The sequence below is a fragment of the Rhinatrema bivittatum genome, chromosome 8, assembly GCF_901001135.1.
Source record: "Rhinatrema bivittatum chromosome 8, aRhiBiv1.1, whole genome shotgun sequence".
In the NCBI taxonomy this organism is placed as follows: domain Eukaryota; kingdom Metazoa; phylum Chordata; class Amphibia; order Gymnophiona; family Rhinatrematidae; genus Rhinatrema; species Rhinatrema bivittatum.
In genome coordinates, this window is record NC_042622.1 from 136,477,511 (window position 1) to 136,498,367 (window position 20,857).

General features: G+C 45.2%; 1 protein-coding gene across 3 annotated transcripts in view; it reads right to left on the minus strand.

Annotated features, from left to right (window-relative positions):
- PHPT1 (phosphohistidine phosphatase 1) overlaps positions 1 to 13,517 on the minus strand; it is a 48,144-nt gene extending 34,627 nt beyond the window's left edge. The window contains exon 1 of one of the 3 annotated variants that reach the window (XR_003858201.1): positions 5,866 to 10,406. Coding sequence is in view for 2 of the 3 variants with exons in the window: in XM_029612574.1 (XP_029468434.1) it covers positions 13,293 to 13,446 (154 nt within the window). In the remaining variant the exon portion in view is untranslated. Of the gene's footprint in view, positions 1 to 5,865; positions 10,407 to 11,116; positions 11,336 to 13,292 lie in introns of those variants that run through there. The other 2 variants (XM_029612574.1, XM_029612572.1) reach the window with 2 other exon arrangements.
- Between the last annotated feature and the right edge of the window lie 7,340 nt (positions 13,518 to 20,857).

Sequence of the window (20,857 nt, forward strand, 5' to 3'; positions counted from 1 at the left end):
CACTGGCTGAAAAAACAGCTACTGGACCAAGGCACTCATTTGAGGGACCACGGAAATCACCTCAGGAATTCTCAACTGTGGGAGGGACCGAGGGGTGAAATTTGTTTCCTCAATTCTCCTTTTCTTTAAAATGAAGCAATCCCCCGGAAAGTCCGGGGAGCATCAACAAGCTCTCCGGTTCTGGACCCTTACCAGCCGCGGATCGAGGGCTTCCTAGCCGGAGCAACCGGGACACCAGTCGGGCTGGGAGAGCAGGCTGAACGAGCGGGCTCCCCCCGACCCCGGATGTTACTCTCAGCCCTGGCGAGCCGATTAGGCCTACGCACCCCGCGCATACAGTTGCACTCACACCCGAGGAGTCCCAAGGCAATTTGCATCTTGAGCCGGAGGAGACCAAATGGGTGACCCTAGGGGTGGAAGGAGATGGTATGAGCACCCCACAAGGGGAGGAACGCTGTATGCTGCTGGAGACGGGTCAAGGAGAGCAGTTGACCCGTGTTGCTGATGATTCGGCAAGGAATTTCAATCAAGGGGCAACACGCCAGGAGAGGGGTGAGTCCCATATAGAACCCACAGTAGTGAAAGTTAATATTGGGCAGCCTGAGGATATTACTCTTGGAAAAGTATGGTATGCTCTTAAGGCAATAGATACTGCGTTAAAATCAATAGCCCAATCAATAATGGATGTAAAACAGCAAATTCAAGACAATAATATAACAATTGGGACTTTTGATACGAAAATTCAAGACCATGAAGGAAGATTAAAGAAAATGGAGTCTTTACAACATGACTTTGCAAAATCAGAATTAGCAACAGGAAGTTGATTGGAAAAAATGGAAAATAATTTAAGAATGTTAAATTTAAGAGTGATTAATTTTCCAGTGGTGAGATTAATCTCACCAGTAGAATTATTTAAAATATATATGAAGGAAGTTTTAAAGATACCAGAGTCTGCGCTTCCTGTATGTACTAAAGCATACTACTTGTACCAAAGAGGTCCCAAAGCAGCACAAGAAAATAAACCAGCAATGGACATTTCTGAGATATTGGAATTGTCCATCGAAACAGAGGTCAAAGAAAGGAAAGCAATGTTAATATCATCATTTGCGTTCTTGTCAGATCGCAATTATGTTTTGAAAATGTTCTTAAGAAATAGATTATCTTTATTTTACGATACTAGGATTTGGATTTATCCTGATGTAATTAAAATAAACCAGCAACGTAGGAAGGAATTCCTCATTATGAAACAAAGGGTATTAGATATGGGTGCCCGATTTGTTTTAAAATTTCCATGTAAATGTTGTATAAGATTTCAAGGGAACAATTATGTCCTCTTTGACCCCAAACAACTGAGGGATTTTTTAATGGGACACCCCCTAGAAATTCCTGATGTGTGATCGGCTAAGTAAAAAAGATTGCTCACCTATGTTAATATATAGTGAATTTTTGTTTAATTCGTTCAGTTGTTCTTGCCTCCGTAATTCTTATATTTAGGAGTGTATCGAAGGAAATTTACTTGTTTTCTTTTTTTTTCTTGTCTTCGGTTAAACATGTTAATATGATTCCGGAACATGTACCGAATTTCCATAGAATAATTTCATGATTTAATTTGTGAAAATTTGAAAATAGAAAATTAAAAAAAAAAAAAGAAGCAATCCCCAGTGAGGAGATGCACGTCCACCATCTGCTGGAGACGGAGAATACTGGCAGGCTGACACATAGGTACTGTGCCGTTAGTTTGCTCCATTTTCATCTGCTGGTAGAGGTACATAGCCCACTTGTTCTGGATTCATTTGACTAAACGCTAAGAAAGTATAAGATGGTCAGAAAGAAATGCCACTGTGAGTCACAATAAAAATCTTGTTCATAAAAAAATTAAAGAGCTTGAGAACTATGCTAGTCATTTGAATCTGTGATTTCTGAGTTTTAAAAAAATATTTCATAAAGACTCTGGGTTTACCTTCTGAAGGTTGCCCTCCTATTAGTAAAAGTTTACTTTTTACTATCTCAGAGAAGAAATAGAAAGAAATAGAAATTCCATCATACTCTTATCGGGGTCTTTGCTGCTGACTGGCAGGCTTTGCTCTGTTAGAAGTATATCTATCATTTGAGGCTGTCTACATTTCATATCTTTTTTCACCTAGGTATCAGTTGTTTGTCTGCTATGCTATGTTTATGATATGATCGTATAAGTGGTTTGGTAACCCGCCCCGAACTTTGTGGAGTGTGCGGGTTATAAATAATTGTAAATAAATAAATAAAATTAATAAATAGGACTGTGCCTAGGGTGACAAAAACATGGGGGCAGCAGACTGATTGAACACTTGCTACCTTACTGCTGAACTTAATCTCAGAAAAGAATAGCTCTCTGCTTCTTTATCCAGCTTCAGGGAACAGGAGGTGAGAGTGAAAGCCTGGAGCAAACAGAAAAGGGGAATCATTTTGGAGCAAGTATGGGAGAGAAGAGATCAGCTGGGGGAAGGACAGTGAGTGTGAGAAAGGATTAGTGCTGGATGTATTTATATATATATATATATATATATATATATATATATATATATATATATATATATACATACACATATACACACACCCGACTGGGTGGGAAGTTAGAAAGGGGATGCAAGGGGCAACAGGACCAGAGCAAATTTGGGACACCTCCTTCCTTCTCTCGCCATCTGGAATTGAAGTCCCCCTCTTATTATCTCAGCTTCTCCAATCCCAGATACTGGAACCTCCCTTCCTGCTTACCTCTTCCTTCGCCCAGATCCTGGAATCTTCCTCCCCAACTCCTAATAGTTTCTACTATCCCCTTTCATATTTTTCTCCCTTCTTGTCGCCTCATCATGGATTCCCAATTCAGCCCATCTCCAGTCCTCTCTCTCTCTCCTCCAATCCTCACTTTCCCCAATTACCAGTCCTCTCTCACCTTTCCCCATCTCCTTCTCTTATTTAATTATATTTAGCTCACACCTTTTCACTAGATCAAACCTCTTATTTCTGAGATCTCCTCCCTGTACTAATACTTGAGATCCCTTTTTCTCATGCAATAAAAATAAAATAAATTCTACAGACATAAGCAAATTGTGAAAAATGTTTTATAAATGTGACATAAACGATGGATATTTGCCAATGTGCTTGAGAAATTTTTTAATCCCTGCTGCAGGAAACAGTGAGTGGGGCTATGCCTTAGATTTTCAATTCCCTGTTGTCTGACCTTTTTGCAGATAGGTCCATAGGAGGGGGCAGGCTAGGGTGGCAAAACCTCAAATCCGTTACTGTAATTAGGATGGGGTGGGGATATTAGGATGAGGTCCAAGGCAGTACTGAAGAAAGGGGCAATAGAAGGAGTAATTGCTGAGGAGGAAGTGATGATAAAGAGGCAGCATACTTGAGGAGTAAATGAGATGGAGGAACAGCAGGTAACATATGTGGAGATGGCAGTAGCTAGTCATTTGTCGCGAAAGATAAAAGTTGGGCGAGCCTTCCCCGTTGTTCTTGCCCACATACAGGTCTATCCTGTAAAGTGCGGCCGCGTTTACCCTGCTCCTAAGCCGCCGTGCTACCTTTTTTCCATTGCCTTCCCTAGGACTAGACGGTAAGAATGGGAGTTAGCAGCGTGGAACGCGCATGCTCCAAGGTGCTAAGAGATGCGCGCGGCGGGGGGGAGTCTGCGCGTTCACAGCTCTTACACAGTGCGCACGCGTGCAAGGCTTGCTGGTTTTGTCCTTAACTCGGGCACACCGTAGCTTACGGACGACCGCCCCTCCCACCCTTGACCACACGACAGCAGAGTAAGGTAAACCATAATATCCTTTATTAAGTGGAAGAAAACGGCCACAGCCAAATTTAACATTATAACATTATTAATTTATATTGAAGCATCTTAAACACAATTGGCATTACTAAAGCCAACGCCCTCACCGGTACACTTCCTTGCTCTTCCCCACCCTTCTGTTTTTGGAGACGGCAGCCCTCCATCCTTCCGCTCCGTGAAGGTGGTAATCCATTGGCACCCCGCTCCGTGAATGCCAATCCCGCCTTCCGCTCCGTGAAGGGGAACGCCCGCCACTGGCATCCCGCTCCGTGAACGCCTCCGTGGCTACTGCCGCTCCGTTCAGTATTCTGCCGCCTCCTCCCACCCCTGGCCTTGCAGGCCGCGGTTCTTGCTTATGCCAGGCCTTCATTGGGCCACCCCCAGACCGGCCATTATCTCGGTCTCCGCCATGCTTAGTTGTATCCATGCCCCCGCTTTCCCCCTATGCAAAGTCCTTGGTGCTGTGCTCCTCCCGTTCCCCCTCCCCCAGAACTTCCTCCCTATGCAGCGACATCCCCTTAAGCTCCGGTGAGGGCCCCTGCCAAAGTAGGAAACAGTAAAACCTTATTTGTTTCCTACCCCCACTAATTAACTAAAGCTGCTGTGGCCGTTTGCAGGGCGAGAATGAAGATATCTACCCCCACATCTGATAAGTGAACCCCGTCTGGTCTATACATGCCTGGACATGTGTGAGAAATGTCCTCATGTTTTATGATGTAGCCCCCTATTGCCCGCAACCAAGTCCCCACTTCCTTGTTTAATTTGCGCCTTCCTTTTTCGTGGCTTTATGCGATCGTACGTTCCTCCAGACCAATCGGGGGATAATGTGGGACCACACCAATACCACGGCTGGCCATATAGCCTTAATTGCAGTCAAGTCCTTTTTGATAGTGATTATTAAGTCAATGTTTTTGACTGCGACCAAATCGTTACCTCCCAAATGACAGATGATAATATCAGGCCGTGGTAATTGCCTGGCGTATTGGAGGATGCAAGGCATTAGTTGGACCCACCTCATCCCTCGATTGCCCAGCCAGAATATGCTGGCCTTGCTACAAGGAATTCCCATCTGCTCGCTGGAGGTCTTTCTCTTGGTTCTAATGTGCGCCCAATAAATGTAAGAGTGCCCCATGATCCATATCACTTTCGCACTCCCAGCTGACGAGTCTATGATAACCATAACCCCATAACCAATTTATTTTGTCTAACAGGCTGGTAGTTATATGCTATGCAGTTTATCTTACCCAGTGAAACTGGTCATTGTGCCGAATGGTTATTGGGCCATATGTAGGATCTGAATTTACTGGATTTCCACCGCCCTACCGCTTTAATTTGCTCTTCGTTGAAACCGCTGCTGCTGGCAAAGGATGCTGCACCTATCCGGAATGAATGTGTGTGATAATCTCCCGCGTTTTCCCCTATTTTTTCCAATCCTTTGCGCAGTACACTGATAAACTGGTAACGCGATAGCGCGTTGCCATCTTTGTGTTTTAGTAAGAGCCCCCCCCCCCCCCCCCCCCCGGAGGTCGTACCTTGAGGTATTCTCTTGTGGCCCTTACGGGGCATATCTCTCCCATATGAGCAGGGTATAAAGCAATCCGCCGACCTACTGCCCGTTGATCATTTTTTGCTCGCCTGATAAAGATCTCTACTGCATCCTTAACCATCCTTATGTTGTCTATCGGGAGACCCCCATCCGCAACCCTGTTTGTCACCTTTGCCCTCGGGATAAGCTCACTGTTTCTAAATGCACCAAAGAACATTAGTGAAAAGGCCACGGTCCAAAGCTTTACCTCATAATTGTCCCAAACTAGGCTGGGGAGCTCCTTTACCAGTGCTAAAAGCAGCATCGGTGTGATAGGCTTTCTGGTGTCCCTTCTAAGTGGTTCTTGTCTCCGCCAACCCTCTAATATCTTTTTTATGAGAAAGGAGTGGGTAATGTTGCCGATACCCCATAGTTTGGAGACAAAAACAATAGCAGCTACGTGTTGCCCTGCTTGTGCTCTGGATACACCCGAGTTCTTAAGGTAGAGTAAGAATTCTGTTACCTTTTTCTCTGTCATTGTCCCCTGAACTTGTGTGCTGTTTGGCAAAATTTTTGGAACACGCTCCATCCGCGTGAATATGCTCTCCAAGTATTGTCTGCCAGAGCCGATCTCAATATGGAGCCGATCCTGGGCACCCTAATTCCCAAATCCAAGGAGGGATGCGACATGGTTGATGCTCTGCTTCCGGGGCCAGGAATCTGAAACGAGACCACTGACAACGAGACAATGCATCAGCGATGCCGTTAACCTCTCCCGGTACGTACTTAGCCTTAAAGACCAGGTTAATGTGCAGGCAGAGCAGTACTAAATGGCGCAATAGCATAATGACCCTGGGGGAGTGAGCGGTGAGAGAATTTATAGCCTGTACAACCGCAATGTTGTCTGACCAGAAAACCACTCTTCTATTGTGGAAACATGTTTTCCACATGTGTATTGCTGCAACAATAGGGAACAATTCGAGAAAAGTGATGTCTCTGAGTACGCTGGTTCAATAAAAACTTCCCAAGTTCTCATCCAGACAGCTAACTTTTCTCCTTTAATCAGTATCCAAACAAAGATGCATAGATAATTTTTCTACTACTCACAATTATTGGATTCAACTCGAAGTAGCCTCAGACGAAGATCCTTTTGGCTGGAAATGGGTGGGAGAGGGAGGAACGGAGGTTTCTTGAGATGCAGGGTAAGAAGACGAAGGTTTGAAGCTGATTAGTCTTTAGAATTTAAAGCGGTAGGAGAAATGTAAAAAAGCCGTTCGTGTAACAGAGGTTACAGGCACGTGTGTCTTCTCTACATATGATATTGAAATGCAAGCACGTGAGCACCAAATGCCGGATGAGGGCATTTGATTCAAAAGTGCGTGCAGACAGTGCATTAATGACTTGCACCGCAGCCATGTTATCGGATCTGAAAATGATGTGAGATCCTACAAGGGACTCCCCCCAGATGACAAGGGCAACCACAATTGGGAATAATTCAAGGAAGGTTAGATCATTGGCGACTTTGTGCTGGTGCCACGATTGCGGCCACTGCACGGCACACCAAGCTCCCTGGAAATAATTCCCGAAACCAACACCTCCTGCCGCGTCTATGAATAATTCTAGCTCACTGTTATGCCTTGGGGTGGGGGGGGGGGGGGGTCCTGCCAAAAGCTAAGCCGTTAAATTCTGTTAGAAAGGTCTCCCACACCAGCAGGTCACTCTTGATTGCCCTGGAGACCCTTATTCGGTGGTGTTTTTTCCGAACCCCAGCTGTAGCAAGTGATAACCTGCATAAAAAGGCCCTGCCCATAGGAATTACTCTTGACGCAAAGGTAAGCAATCCGATCAATGACTGGAACTGCCTCAAGGTGGCTTTCTTGAGGCTGCGCATCTCCAAGATTGTCTCCCTGAGTTTAAACATTTTTTTTTTAGTAGGTAACCTAGACTGCTGGGCCTGGGCATCCAGTTCGATACTGAGGAAGGTAATTGTAGTAGCTGGACCTTCTGTTTTTTTTCTTGTGCTAAGGGGACGCCAAAACGCCTGGCCACCTCTTGAGCGATGGGCCAGTAGGTTATGGCAGTCTGCGCTGTCCCTCCCTACCAATAGGAAATCATCAAGGTAGTGTACTATTTGCTTTCTCTCCGACTGCTGTTCGATTACCCAATACAAGAAGGAACTAAACAATTCAAACAATGCACAGGAAATTGAACAGCCCATTGGAATGCAGCGGTCAAAATAATACTGCCCCTTGAATTGAAAACCCAGAAGGTGGAAGGAGTCTGGGTGCACCGGCAGAAGGCGGAATGCTGACTCTATGTCCACCTTAGCCATGTTCACGCAGGGCCCTGCATCTTTGATCAGCTGGATTGCAGAGTCGAAGGAGGAGTATGACACCACACACAAATGGGGGTCAATTTGGTCGTTAACCGAATTACCCGGCAGGAAAGACAGGTTGTGTATGAGCCGGAAATGGCCTGGCTCTTTCTTGGGTACCGTTCCCAGAGGAGATATTACTAGATTTGGAAAAGGTGGATAAGGAACGGGCCCGCTATCCTACCTAGCGCCAATTCCGCTTGAACGTTATCCGCCTTCTCCTCATGCATCGCCAGTGATCGTGCATTGTTCGGGGGGTAGTCTAACGCTAAAGGGGGTAAAGATTGAATAGGGATTCGGAAGCCATACAGGAAACCAGCATAAATGTGCTCCGCTTCGGTTTGGTAGGGATAACCATCCAGCCATGGGCGCATTGCCTCAACGCGGACCGGGGTTGAGGCTCGCGAAATCAGGCGAGCGTCCCACCTGCTGCTGAGGAAACTGCCTTTCATCCTTGGAGGTACGGCACTGAGCGGCTGGGTGGGAGCCAAAACCGCATGTGGAGCAAGTGTGCCTGAACTTGCAATTTTCCATGTGCAGTGGCCAGCATTGAACTGCCTGCACGTGTCCCGCCTCCCCGAACCTTGAAAGAAAAATCTATCCCTTTGATATAGGCCCCTCTCCCTCGGATGACTGTATGATGTACCCGCTCTCTCTGCCCATGAGGACTTCTGTAGGGTCATCGCATCTAGCCAAAGGTCAATCAACCTGTGTTGCCAAGAGACGGCAGGGTTATGGGCCATGCTTTTCCTAAAATGAATGTCATAATTAAGCCAGGCCCACCCTCCCCTCCTTTGTGCTGTCAAGATGGTGTCCATGTATCTTATGAGAAAGGGGGCATGTGCAGGTTCATGTTCCACAATCACGGACATAAAAATATGGAAAGCCCTGGTCCAATTTTGGATGTTCTTGGCAACCTTTGGCCTCTTATCTTTCGCCTCAGTGGATCCCCCTTTTTTGGGTTCCACTTCCATATCCCTAACAAGGAGGGAAAATATGTCAATGTACTCCCTCTTCAATATTTTGTCTTTTATTGTGTCTGGCACACTGTGAGCTAAGGACGTAACCCCACATAAAACCTCATACCCCAACTGCTGTGTTGTAATTTGCACTGCTGAATTAGCAGTGTGTAAAAGAGGATTTACATCTACAGGCGGCAAAGTAGATTGAACTGGGGCTGGCAGAGTGTTGGCTGGTATAGTGGGTGAGGCTGGCATACCTTGAGTGGCCAGCATACTCTGTAGCCTCCCTGATTCAGTAACCGTTTGCCCACTGATCACTGGCACGGTTACCGGATTAGCACCCCAGACAACGGCAGCCGAATTGCCTTGGCTCATATTCCTCTTTCTTTTAAGACAATGGAATAGAGAGCAAAGCGACTTGGCTAACACTCTCTCAGTATCACTGCAATCTGATGACGATAAAGTGTCGCAAGTCTGGGGCTTACCTCGTCCCAAGCTCCTTAACCTCCAACAGCAACAGGTCTAAGTCACTTATAGCTGTAACTGCAGGAATGGGTGTTGCTGCTGTTACATTGGGAGGAGTTGTAGCGGAGTGTGATTATGATGGATTGGAAGTATCCATTTGCTTCTGACGTTTTCCCTTCCTTACGGTCTTCCTGCTAGGCCTTGAATTTTGGGGCCGGCTTGGAACTTCAATCAGCCCCACTGCTGACCCGTCTGCCTCAAGGGGGGGCTGATGCAGCGTCGCGGACTCGGCAGCGGTCGATGACCACTGGCTCGCCGTCACCATTCTGTACTGGTAAATACAGGCTCTCAGTTGGGATTATCTCGGCACCGGTGTCAAAATATGCTCGTGGCGATCCTAAATATGGCCGCTGCCATGTGCTGACCTCCCCAAATGGCCGCTGCCATGTGCTGACCTCCCCAAATGGCCGCTGCCATGTGCTGACCTCTGCTGGCAAGCCCTTACAATAAGAACCACAATACCATGCTAAGATGTAAGCTGACCTTTCATTAATATTTTAATTTACTTTGTATAGAGCTGCATAGCGCAGCCTAAATCATATCTATCAAGCTGAGGGTCCTGTACCCCTTATAATTCAGTATAAACGTGCACATGGGACAGCTGTCCCTTTAAATGGTAACCAAATACTAAATATCACCTTTAGGATTAATATAAAAAACATCCTGTTAACCTGGCTGAGCACTCAAATGCCGTACCGCTGTCCCATAGACATATCATCAGAATTCCCAACTACGGGATGCTGGCTACTTTTTAATTGTCAGATTACTTAGGTATAACAAAGCACATCCACAGGTTGTTGAGGTAGCATGGTAGACATGAAGCCTGCCCACTTCCTAGCAATTTAGAGAGCGAGGGGTAAAGCAATACATAGAAAACGTAAAGTAAAGCAAGCCTACAAGATCAGTGCTCTAACCACTGAGCTACCAAGCCTGCTACTGCCAGCCATGTGCTCTAACCACCTATGCATTCACCATGTGCAGACCCCTTCAATGGCGTTTCTTAAAAGGCTACAAGTGAAAGATAACCAGCCCTGCACTCGCTGCCCTTTCAATAAATACAGCAACATGCAGAGCAAGCATTGTGCTGAAAGCCAGCCATGAGTTCATAAAATATATATATAACAGGTAAAGTGTGGCCATGTGCCCATGGCATTTCACTAAATATATATTAGTTAAAATATATATAACCAGCCATGTGCTAAGGCATTTCCTTAAATAAAATAACATTCCAGGCAGAAGCAGCCATGCATTCAAAGCCTTTTCATTAAATAAAGTACTGGTAATGCAGAGCCAGTTCAATGCAAAAGGGGGGAGGGGGTGAGCATACCTTCCAGACCTTAGCAACACAAAATTACCATTAATATTCTCAACATTTTGCCTATAAGCCACAAAATCTTTGTACTTTACCCAATGATGTAATGAAGAAATCGTTCCTGCTCCTTTAGCTGATCTGCTCCTCTTACAGCACAGCCGTGCTGGAGGCAAAGTGAAAGTAAAAGCAAAACTGTTGTAGCACAGCCGTGCTGAGATCAGCCTGTTGCTCTCGCTTCCAGGCTGCAAATGTGCTCCCCCCACCCCGTACTACCTCTAAGTACCTGAGCTCCGAGAGGCAGCCTTCTTTGTCTCTGGCTCATGCCCAGGTTTGAACTGGCCCCACTAATCCTATTGTCCGCCCCTATTCCTACCTAGCCCAGCTGCCTCACCCCCCCTCCCTCCTCCTGCCTACAGCACGTCAGCCCAGTTATACGGCCCTCGCCTCAAGAGGCAGGGCCTCCTAATATCGCAAATCGTGCGCCCAGCAGCACAGACTGCCTCTGTTGCCACACAGTGGCGAGAAGCTTTACCACTCATTAATGCCGGACACCAGTCTACCGTTCCCTCAGACCCCCCCCCCCCCCTTTGTATTTCCTCACCGTGGTAATCGGCCCACTTATAGCCCCGCACGATGTCTTTACTATCCTCAGAGCTGGGAGGGCGGGTCGCGTGCACCCGGATCAGGACGTACTTGAACACACCATCCGGCTCTATGTCTACCTCCGGGATCTCAGCCAGACTCTCGGCTGCCATCTTGCTTCTGTAAGCAGCTCGTCAACCGACTCTCATCCAACCAAGGAAGAGAGTGGCAACCCATCTTGACTAATTACAACTGACATAAAAGGTAGAGAGATTACACCACAGCCAATCGAATCGCCGAATAGGAAGCCCTAGTCAGTAACCAGCCAATCGAGAGACAAAAGCAGAAATGACTTTCTTAAAGGGAAGTGTACGCTGTACTGTTTTTAGCCGACAAGTAAAGCTGTGCAGCGTCCTAGAACTAATATTAATGGAAGGTAACATATAATAACAGGCAGAGAGGTGGCAGCAGCAGAAGCAGACTTTTCAAATCTATTCTCATGACCCCACAGCCAGTCAGGTTTTCAGGATATCTATATATATTTGCATATATGGATCTATAGCGTAAATTTTACTGTGACTATCCTGAAAACTTGGCTGACTCGAGTCACCAGGACAGATTTGGAAAGCGAAAGATTCTTATGGCTAACTATACCATAGGTTCTCAATCCAGTCCTCTCAACACATCTACAGGTCGATGCAATATGGACGTGCTAAAAATGTGTATAAACTGGACATACGTTTTTTTAACAAGCACACAATCACCTCTCCTGGGTGCCCAATGCAATAAGCAAATGAGCTGATGCGCTAAAAAGGATGCGCTAGGGATAAATTATGCGTTCCTAACGCATCCATGGCATCGGGAGCCCAGGAGACATGACTGTGCGTGGGTTAGGAAAAGGGACGCTCAACTTACGGGCGTCCGTTTTTTCCAGTGGCAGCTATTTTACCAGCACAATATGCATGCACAGTATATACAGCCTGGAGTGTGTATATTGTGAGTATATATTGTGTGCCCTGAAATTTTTTATATCAAGACTTTTTTATTGTATGGTGTTACTTTCTGTGATTCTTCCTACTTAGGAGAAACCACAGAAAAGCAGGGCTTTTTTCTTTTTAAGTTGAGCCCTTGACGTGTGGGGAAACTTTATGCCTGCTCCAGGGCAGGTGTAAAATTTTATTGCTTAAAAAGTGTGCCTTGGGCACATGGGGATTTTTTTCATTGCGGGGTAATAGCTAATAGCCTCATCTACATGGCATTTACATGTGATGAGCGCTATTAGCTACTCCTTTGTTTGGACACATTTTGGATCCGCTGATCCCCCTTATTGCATCGGGGGTTAAGGACATGCGTCCAAAACATATCGGGACCTGAGAGGACTCCTTTCTTCCCCCCAGTCCAGCGAATCTACACCTTGGGAAGTAAAGGAGAAGCAAGAGTTAGTCAGGATCCCTGCCCCAAAGAGTATAAATAACTTTATGGCTTCACCCATGCTAGATGGCACACCAGGGTGGGGTTACACTTATAAAATCTAAATGATAAAAGGCAGATATAACTTCATTGACACTGTAAAATACTGGTTAGAGTGCAGAGCTGGGGAAACCCATGTAAAAGCCCTGTGCTTAAATTTGAGGAGTCATTTCCTAAGGTGTGCTATTTTTCCCAGGGGGTAAAGTCCCGGGGTATTACTTGGCACTGCCACTTTGTGAATCCCATGATATTACTGCGTGAAAAAATAGCACAGTGTTATTAGATGCCAAAAATTCATGCGATTGTGGCCCCAGGTCAGTGGGGCTGCCATATCTTAAAGGACTCAGAGGGCCTCACGTACAGGTCTGTCCTGTAAAGTGCGGCCGCGTTTACCCTGCTCCTAAGCCGCCGTGCTACCTTTTTTTCCATTGCCTTCCCTAGGACTAGACGGTAAGAATGGGAGTTGGCAGCGTGGAACGCGCATGCTCCAAGGCGCTAAGAGACGCGCGCGGCGGGGTGGGGGGGAGTCTGCGCGTTCACAGCTCTTACACAGTGCGCACGCGCGCAAGGCTTGCCGGTTTTGTCCTAATATCGCAAATCGTGCGCCCAGCAGCACAGACTGCCTCTGTTGCCACACAGTGGCGAGAAGCTTTACCACTCATTAATGCCGGACACCAGTCTACCGTTCCCTCAGACCCCCCCCCCCCCCCTTCGTATTTCCTCACCGTGGTAATCGGCCCACTTATAGCCCCGCACGATGTCTTTACTATCCTCAGAGCTGGGAGGGCGGGTCGCGTGCACCCGGATCAGGACGTACTTGAACACACCATCCGGCTCTATGTCTACCTCCGGGATCTCAGCCAGACTCTCGGCTGCCATCTTGCTTCTGTAAGCAGCTCGTCAACCGACTCTCATCCAACCAAGGAAGAGAGTGGCAACCCATCTTGACTAATTACAACTGACATAAAAGGTAGAGAGATTACACCACAGCCAATCGAATCGCCGAATAGGAAGCCCTAGTCAGTAACCAGCCAATCGAGAGACAAAAGCAGAAATGACTTTCTTAAAGGGAAGCATGCGCTGTACTGTTTTGAGCCGACAAGTAAAGCTGTGCAGCGTCCTAGAACTAATATTAATGGATGGAAACATATAATAACAGGCAGAGAGGTGGCAGCAGCAGAAGCAGACTTTTCAAATCTATTCTCATGACCCCACAGCCAGTCAGGGTTTCAGGATATCTGTAATCAATAATTAAATATATTTGCATATATGGGTCTATAGCGTAAATTTTACTGTGACTATTCTGAAAACTTGGCTGACTCTGGAGTCACCAGGACAGATTTGGAAAGCGAAAGATTTTTATGGCTAACTATACCATAAGGTTCTCAATCCAGCCCTCTAAACACATCTACAGGTCGATGCAATATGGACGTGCTAAAAATGTGTATAAACTGGACATACTTTTTTTTAACAAGCACACAATCACCTCTCCTGGGTGCCCAATGCAATAAGCAAATGAGCTGATGCGCTAAAAAGGACGCGCTAGGGATAAATTATGCGTTCCTAACACATCCATGGCATCGAGAGCCCAGGAGACATGACTGTGCGTGAGTTAGGAAAAGGGACGCTCAACTTACAGGCGTCCTTTTTTTTTCCAGTGGCAGCTATTTTACCAGCACAATATGCATGCACAGTATATACAGCCTGGAGTGTGTATATTGTGAGTATATATTGTGTGCCCCGAAATTTTTTATATCAAGACGTTTTTATTGTATGGTGTTACTTTCTGTGATTCTTCCTACATTTATTTTTTTAGGAATTTCTTAAGGTAGAAATCTCGCCAAATATAGGATCTCTCTTTTAGCCATATTTAGTATCAATTTGTTTTGGGTCAACCACAGTTTGTCTTTTAAGACAAGTAGAAACCTTTGCAAGGGTATCCTCACAAGAAGCCCTTATAGGAACAAAATATTGTATGTTGTTGGCAAAGATTCGATAATTGACATCAAGCTGCACAAAGATATGGCGAATGAGAGCAAGGTATATATTAAACAGCACTACTGATAAGGCGGATCCTTGCGGGACACCAGTTTTTAGCTTAAAAAGAATTGATTGAGCTCCTGGGACTACAACTTTGTAACTTCGCCCATCCAGAAAAGATGAAAACCATTTCAGTACTACACTGTCAATTCCTATTTCCCTATGTTGGCGGACTTGTATTGCGTGATCAGTTGGTGTCAAAAGTTGCTGACAAATCCAATAGCACTAAGAAGAATTCAGTGCCAGAGTCAAACCCATATCTGAAGGTGTCAAAAAGGGACAGGAGAAGGACTTCAGTATTGTGTCCTGCTCTGAATCCATATTATTGGGGATCAAATCTGTTATAACTGCATCATTTTTAATTGTGTGTGAGGGAGAGAGTTGTGAAAGGCTATAAGCTTTGCCTAGGGCACCTCATACTCTTGCACTGGCCCGGTGATGGCACTGGTGGGTAAAGTGGTGTGATATTAGATCTTTATTTATATGTATTTATGCTCTGATTTTTGGCACTTCAAAGCAGATTACATTCACATACTGTAGGTATTTCTCTATCCCCAGAGGATTTACAACATAGGGGCTGCTTAGCAAGATAGGCGGAATATAAAAATTTTAAATAAATAAATAGAGGCCTGATTCACTAGCCATTTTTCCCATAGACACAAAATGGGAGAAAAACCTTAAGGGTGAATTTTAAAAGCCCTGTGCACTGCAAATCCGGGAGATATGCATGTGACAGGGATGCGCGCGGGCCACGTGGATTTTAAGAGACCCATACAGACACGAAAAAAGGTTAGGCTGGGGCATGGGCAGGCTGGGACTGCATCCATGCAGTAGCGCACCCCGGGATCCCACAACCGTGTAACTTGCTTCTGCTATGGCAGCGTGCAAGTAGTTAGATTTAAAAAAAGGGTAGTCAAAGGGGTTTTAGGGGTCGGAGCTAGAAGGGTAAAAGGGAGACAAGTTAGGTGGGAGGTTTAGGAAATCTGCTTCTTTACTGGGGCGAACTGGGAGGGAATTGGGATTAGGCCTATTGCATTGCTGCACATACCTACTAAAATCCCCCCCCCCCCCCCCTCCTTACGCAGTTGAGACTGTATTCGCACGCACATGTGCATTGATATAAAATTGCACGCGGGTAGCTGCGGGATGAGCTGCGGGAGCACATTGAGAAGCTGGAGCACCGGCAGGCCACAGATGATGCCTCATTGCTTATCATCAACCGTTACTGGAGCCAGGTCTGTGCCGCTGTCAGTCAGTCTTTCTGACCAGCCTTTTTTTTTTTTTTTTTTTTTTTAAATTGGGTGAGGAAAAATATCTTAAGTATCAATATTACATGTTACCATTAGAGATGTGAATCGGAACTGAAATCCGAACCGATTCTGGTTCCGATTCACATCTCTAGTTACCATTAGCAATGGTAACATGGAATAGACTTAGTTTTTGGGTACTTGCCGGGTTCTTATGGCCTGGATTGGCCACTGTTGGAAACAGGATGCTGGGCTTGATGGACCCTTGGTCTGACCCAGTATGGCAGGTTCTTATGTTCTTATGTTTACAACGTGTGCATAAACGCGCATGTTATAAAATCTGCGCATTCATGTGCGCGTGCCGGCAAATGCGTGCACGTTTGCGCACGTGCATCAGTTTGAAAGTTTCTGTCTTAGTGAATTAGGCCCTAAGTTTGCACCTGAGGCAATGGAAGGTATATTGACTTGCTCAAGATCACAAGGAGCTGCGGTCGGATTTGAACCCTGGTTTCCCAGCCCACTGCTCTAACCACTAGGCTACCCTGTAAAAAACACAAAATAGTGGGGAGAAGTTGGTCTTGGGTTGCATGTGGGAATATGTTTGCTCATAAGAACATAAGATTTGCCATACTGGGTCAGACCGAGGGTCCATCAAGCCCAGCATCCTGTTTCCAACTGTGGCCAATCCAAGTCACAAGTACTTGGCAAGTACCCAAACAAATAGATCCCAAGCTACTAATGCTGGCAACAAGCAGTGGCTATTCCCTAGTGAATAATAGCAGTTTATGGACTTCTCCTCTTGGAACTTATCCAAACCTTTTTTAAACCCAGTTACACTAACTGCCATAACCACATTCTCTGGCAATGAATTCCAGAGCTTAATTATGGCTTGAAGGAAAAAGAATTTTCTCTGATTTGTTTTAAATGAGCTACTTGCTAACTTCATGGAGTACCCCTTAGTCCTTTTATTGTCTGAGAGAGTAAATAACTGATTTACATTGACCTGTTCAAGTCCTTTCATGATTTTGTAGACCTCTATCATATCCCCCCTCAGCCGTCTCTTTTCCAAGCTGAACAGCCCTAACCTCTTTAGCCTTTATCATTTTGGTCACCCTTCTTTGTACTTTCTCCGGTGCAACTATATCTTTCTTGAGATGCAGTGATCAGAATTGCACACAGTATTCAAGGTGCGGTCTCACCATGGAGCGATACAGAGGCATTATGACATCCACCGTTTTATTCACCATTTCCTTCTTAATAATTCCTAACATTTTGTCTGCTCATCTACCCAAAGCATAGGAATCTCAGCTGAAAAGACTGGATGGACCAATTTGGGTTTCATCTGTATCTTACTATGAGATGAATCACTGGCTCAAGGGATAAGCAACAGTAATGGGGAAAAACAGATTTCATGAGTTATTAGAAAGTTTGGGTGACTGATAATTGACAAATATTTATGATTCTTCAAATCAAATGTATATTTTCTTAATGGTGGGGGGAGGCACTTGATAAGTAATTGTAGTTTTCTTGACTATTCTAATAGAATGTTATTGGTATTTTATATTTGGGATCATTTGGTTGTACCTTACTTTGTGCATAGTTTTCTAGTAATAAGGCAAGTAATAAATAAAATAGTTGTGTAGAAGGACACAGCTGAACATTTTTCTCCACACATCCAAGTGTTTGAATTTTCACAGTTGTACGCTGGCAACCTTAGGTAGTTGAGTGACTGAGGGGGCGAGTGACTCAGAAGGGAGGAGAGGGCATAAATGAGAAGGAAGGGGAGGGAGTGACTGGGAGGAGGTGAATGACTGAAAGGTGAGTGAGAGGACAGGGAGGGAGGGAGGAAATGAAAGAGGAGAGTATGAAGAAGAGAGGATAGAAGGGTACATGAGTGTGAGCATGTATGAATGAACGTGTGTGTATATGAGAGAGAGAGAGGTGGAAGTTTGGATTGAAGGATTTGCTGATTTTAGAAGAGGCTGGGATCCTTGATTGCAGGGGCTCCTCAGCTACTAAAAATGGTGGTGCATAAGCCTATTGGATACTAAAATGCCTGCAGCAGCTAGGGCTGTGGGTTTGATTGTCACGCCGAGGAGCTTCAAAGGGGAGTCCCCCCAAGTCCTGTTGTGGCCAATAACTCGTAATGCGGACCAGCACAAAAATGTTGGCCCACCCTGGCCATACCACCTCCATTCCCTCTCTCCCATCACACCTGGAGGTGGCCATAGTGTAAAAAAAGAAAGATGCTTTAAAGTTAATGGCTCCATCACAGGTCCTGCCCCAGCCCCTCCCCTTAAACTATAAAATCAGCCCCCAAGGCCTGCCCCCATGCCCTAGCCTTTGGATCCCCTGTTAGAGGAATGGGCTTTTTGAGATGCCAACTAATTATATACCAGCGTTGTTGCCCTGAGTATGAGATAGATAGGCAAGTGTAAAGGCATCTCAGCTAAATCTACTGCCACAATCTGAGGACAGAAGGAAACACAAACTAGGATTTTTAGGTACACAAATACAAAAAAAACGGCCTCTATTGCTACTATCCATGATGGATTTATATGTTAACAGCTGCCCTTTTTCTTACCAGAGCGCTCTCATACTCTTAGGGTAACATGTACCTCAGCACTACATTAACTTTGTGATTCTGACCCTAAGAATATGAAATCCCTCTTATAAAAATAAGAGCTGTTCTTGTGCCACGATGTTTCCGAAACTTACCAATTTAAACTCCACAGCCTGGTTGAACCACCTGACGGATCGCTGGAATGAGGATCTGCTAGGTCAGCTTTCCCCAAAGCAACTGGCAGTTTGCTTCCGCACCATTGGCTACTACACGGATAATGTACAATTAAAAGAAGTCCAATTCAAGTTGCTCCACAGAATTTATGTTACTCCGGCCAAAGCCTGCCAATGGAAGATGACCACCTCTTCCGCTTGTTTTAAATGTGGGTCGGAAGGGGCCAATCTCCGGCATAACATTTGGGACTGCTGCCTTATCAGCATCTTTTGGCAGAAAGTTTTGGCCTATATGGGGAGGCTGTGGGATTGTGTTGTTCCTCGGGACCCGCAGCTGTGTTTGCTCCATCTCTCGTCAGACCCAGGGTTGGGGTCACACACTAGTGCACTGGGACGTTTCTTACGCAAAGGCTTTCTCTTAGCCAAGCAGGCCATTCTATCTCACTGGATGGAAAAAAACCCGCCAACCTTTACGCAATGGCGTCTAAAACTTCATCAGATGGTGGTATATGAACAGATAACGGCGAAAGTTTCCCTGTCGTCTAACAAACAAGCCCAGTTTCTGGAAATTTGGAACCCATATCTCTTGACCTTACATCAGCGAGCCAGGAGTAAGATTTTAGACTTCTCCTCCTGAAATGGACCCTTTCGGCCGGCTCCATCAACGTCTGGACTACTCACCTGGACTCTCTTTTTCTTTTTTCTTCTTCTTCTTATTCTTTTTTTGTGGTTTTTTCTGAGATGGGTATTGTCTCTAGGCTATAGGTCTTTCATATATTTTCAAGTATTTCATGTATTTCATGGCACTGTATTCCCTGGTAATGTCTATTGGTACAACAGTTGTTCCAATTGCTTTACGTGTATTGTTTGGTCAAGGGGACATAGCGGACGGTGGGGGGGGGGGGGGGGATGGGGTCTGGGCTGGGGTTGGGAGGGATGGATGGGGATTGTGACCGCATGATAATCTGCACATTGTACCTGATTGTGGTTGTAAATGTTAAAACGTTATAAATAAAGGTTACAAAAAAAAAAAAAAATAAGAGCTGTTTAGTGGGAAAAATGGAGGGCTTGGTGAGCTGGTACAAGGATACCTTCTTTCACTTCTGGGTCATTGAATCTAATCCGGATCAGATCGACAGTGACTGAATGCCATTAGCAAATGAAAACCATTCTGCAGCTTATGCAAAATGAACTGGTTGATCTCAGCCCAGGTCCCAGCAGATGACGTCCAGGTCAGTGAAACCACTGTCCAAAACCTGCATCCTCACTGGCTGTTTCAGCAGAGAGAGGCCAAGAATTAGATGAACCTGGGAACTAACCTACCCTCTCACAAACGTGACCAGCCCATTATACAAATATTTCATAGTTCAATACAGCTCTGCTTAAGAGCACGCCTGTTAGAAGAGTGCTTTTGTAAATATATGTTCAAAAAGGTCTTTATGCTGTTAAGAGGAACATAATCTTGTTACAGAAAGAAGAGACTGATAATAATTCCGTTCACTTGCTCTAAGCACTCATCTGATGCACACAGTCCTATGCAGTATTCAGATGCTCACTGTTCATGTGCCCAATGTGCTATAAAGGCTTTGGAAGGTAAGGACAGGTATAAAATGATCACGAAAGGCGCTGGACTAGAGAGGAGAGAAACATTAGCTTTAATCTGGCATCCACAACATGGCAAAAAGACAAAGCTGAAAGAAACAAAACCCACACTTGCATGCAACCAAAACTGACACAGACAACCAAATACAAAGTAGTGATGCTAAATATTTAACCACTGATACCCAACAGCTAGTTTGCACTGAAAAATATTTGCATTTTCATGAGGCTTCTTTATGAATAACACATCTGTCAACTGACCTAGATTACGTGTGTCATGCTGATCCAGCACTCTTTTAGTAGCTCACATTTTGGGCTTGCAGGCCTACTTTCCTTAAAAGAAACATATCTAAATCAGTGGTCCTCAGTCTGGTTTTCAAAATATCCACAATGAATATGCATGAAGACATATATTTGCACACAGTGGAAGCAGTGCATGCAGCTCTTTCTCATGCATTGGGTATATCCTGAAAACCAGACTGGTCAGGTGGGGCCCAATGACTTAGTTGAAAACTGCAGATCTAAATAATATGTTTCAGAGAGTTCTGCAACATGCAGCTCTGATTTATTTTTTCAGACAAACTAGACCTATAATATGATGATCAGCAATATTCCCTCACATTTTTTGTGCAACTTTTTATAAGTCAAGAACAAATTTGTGCATTACA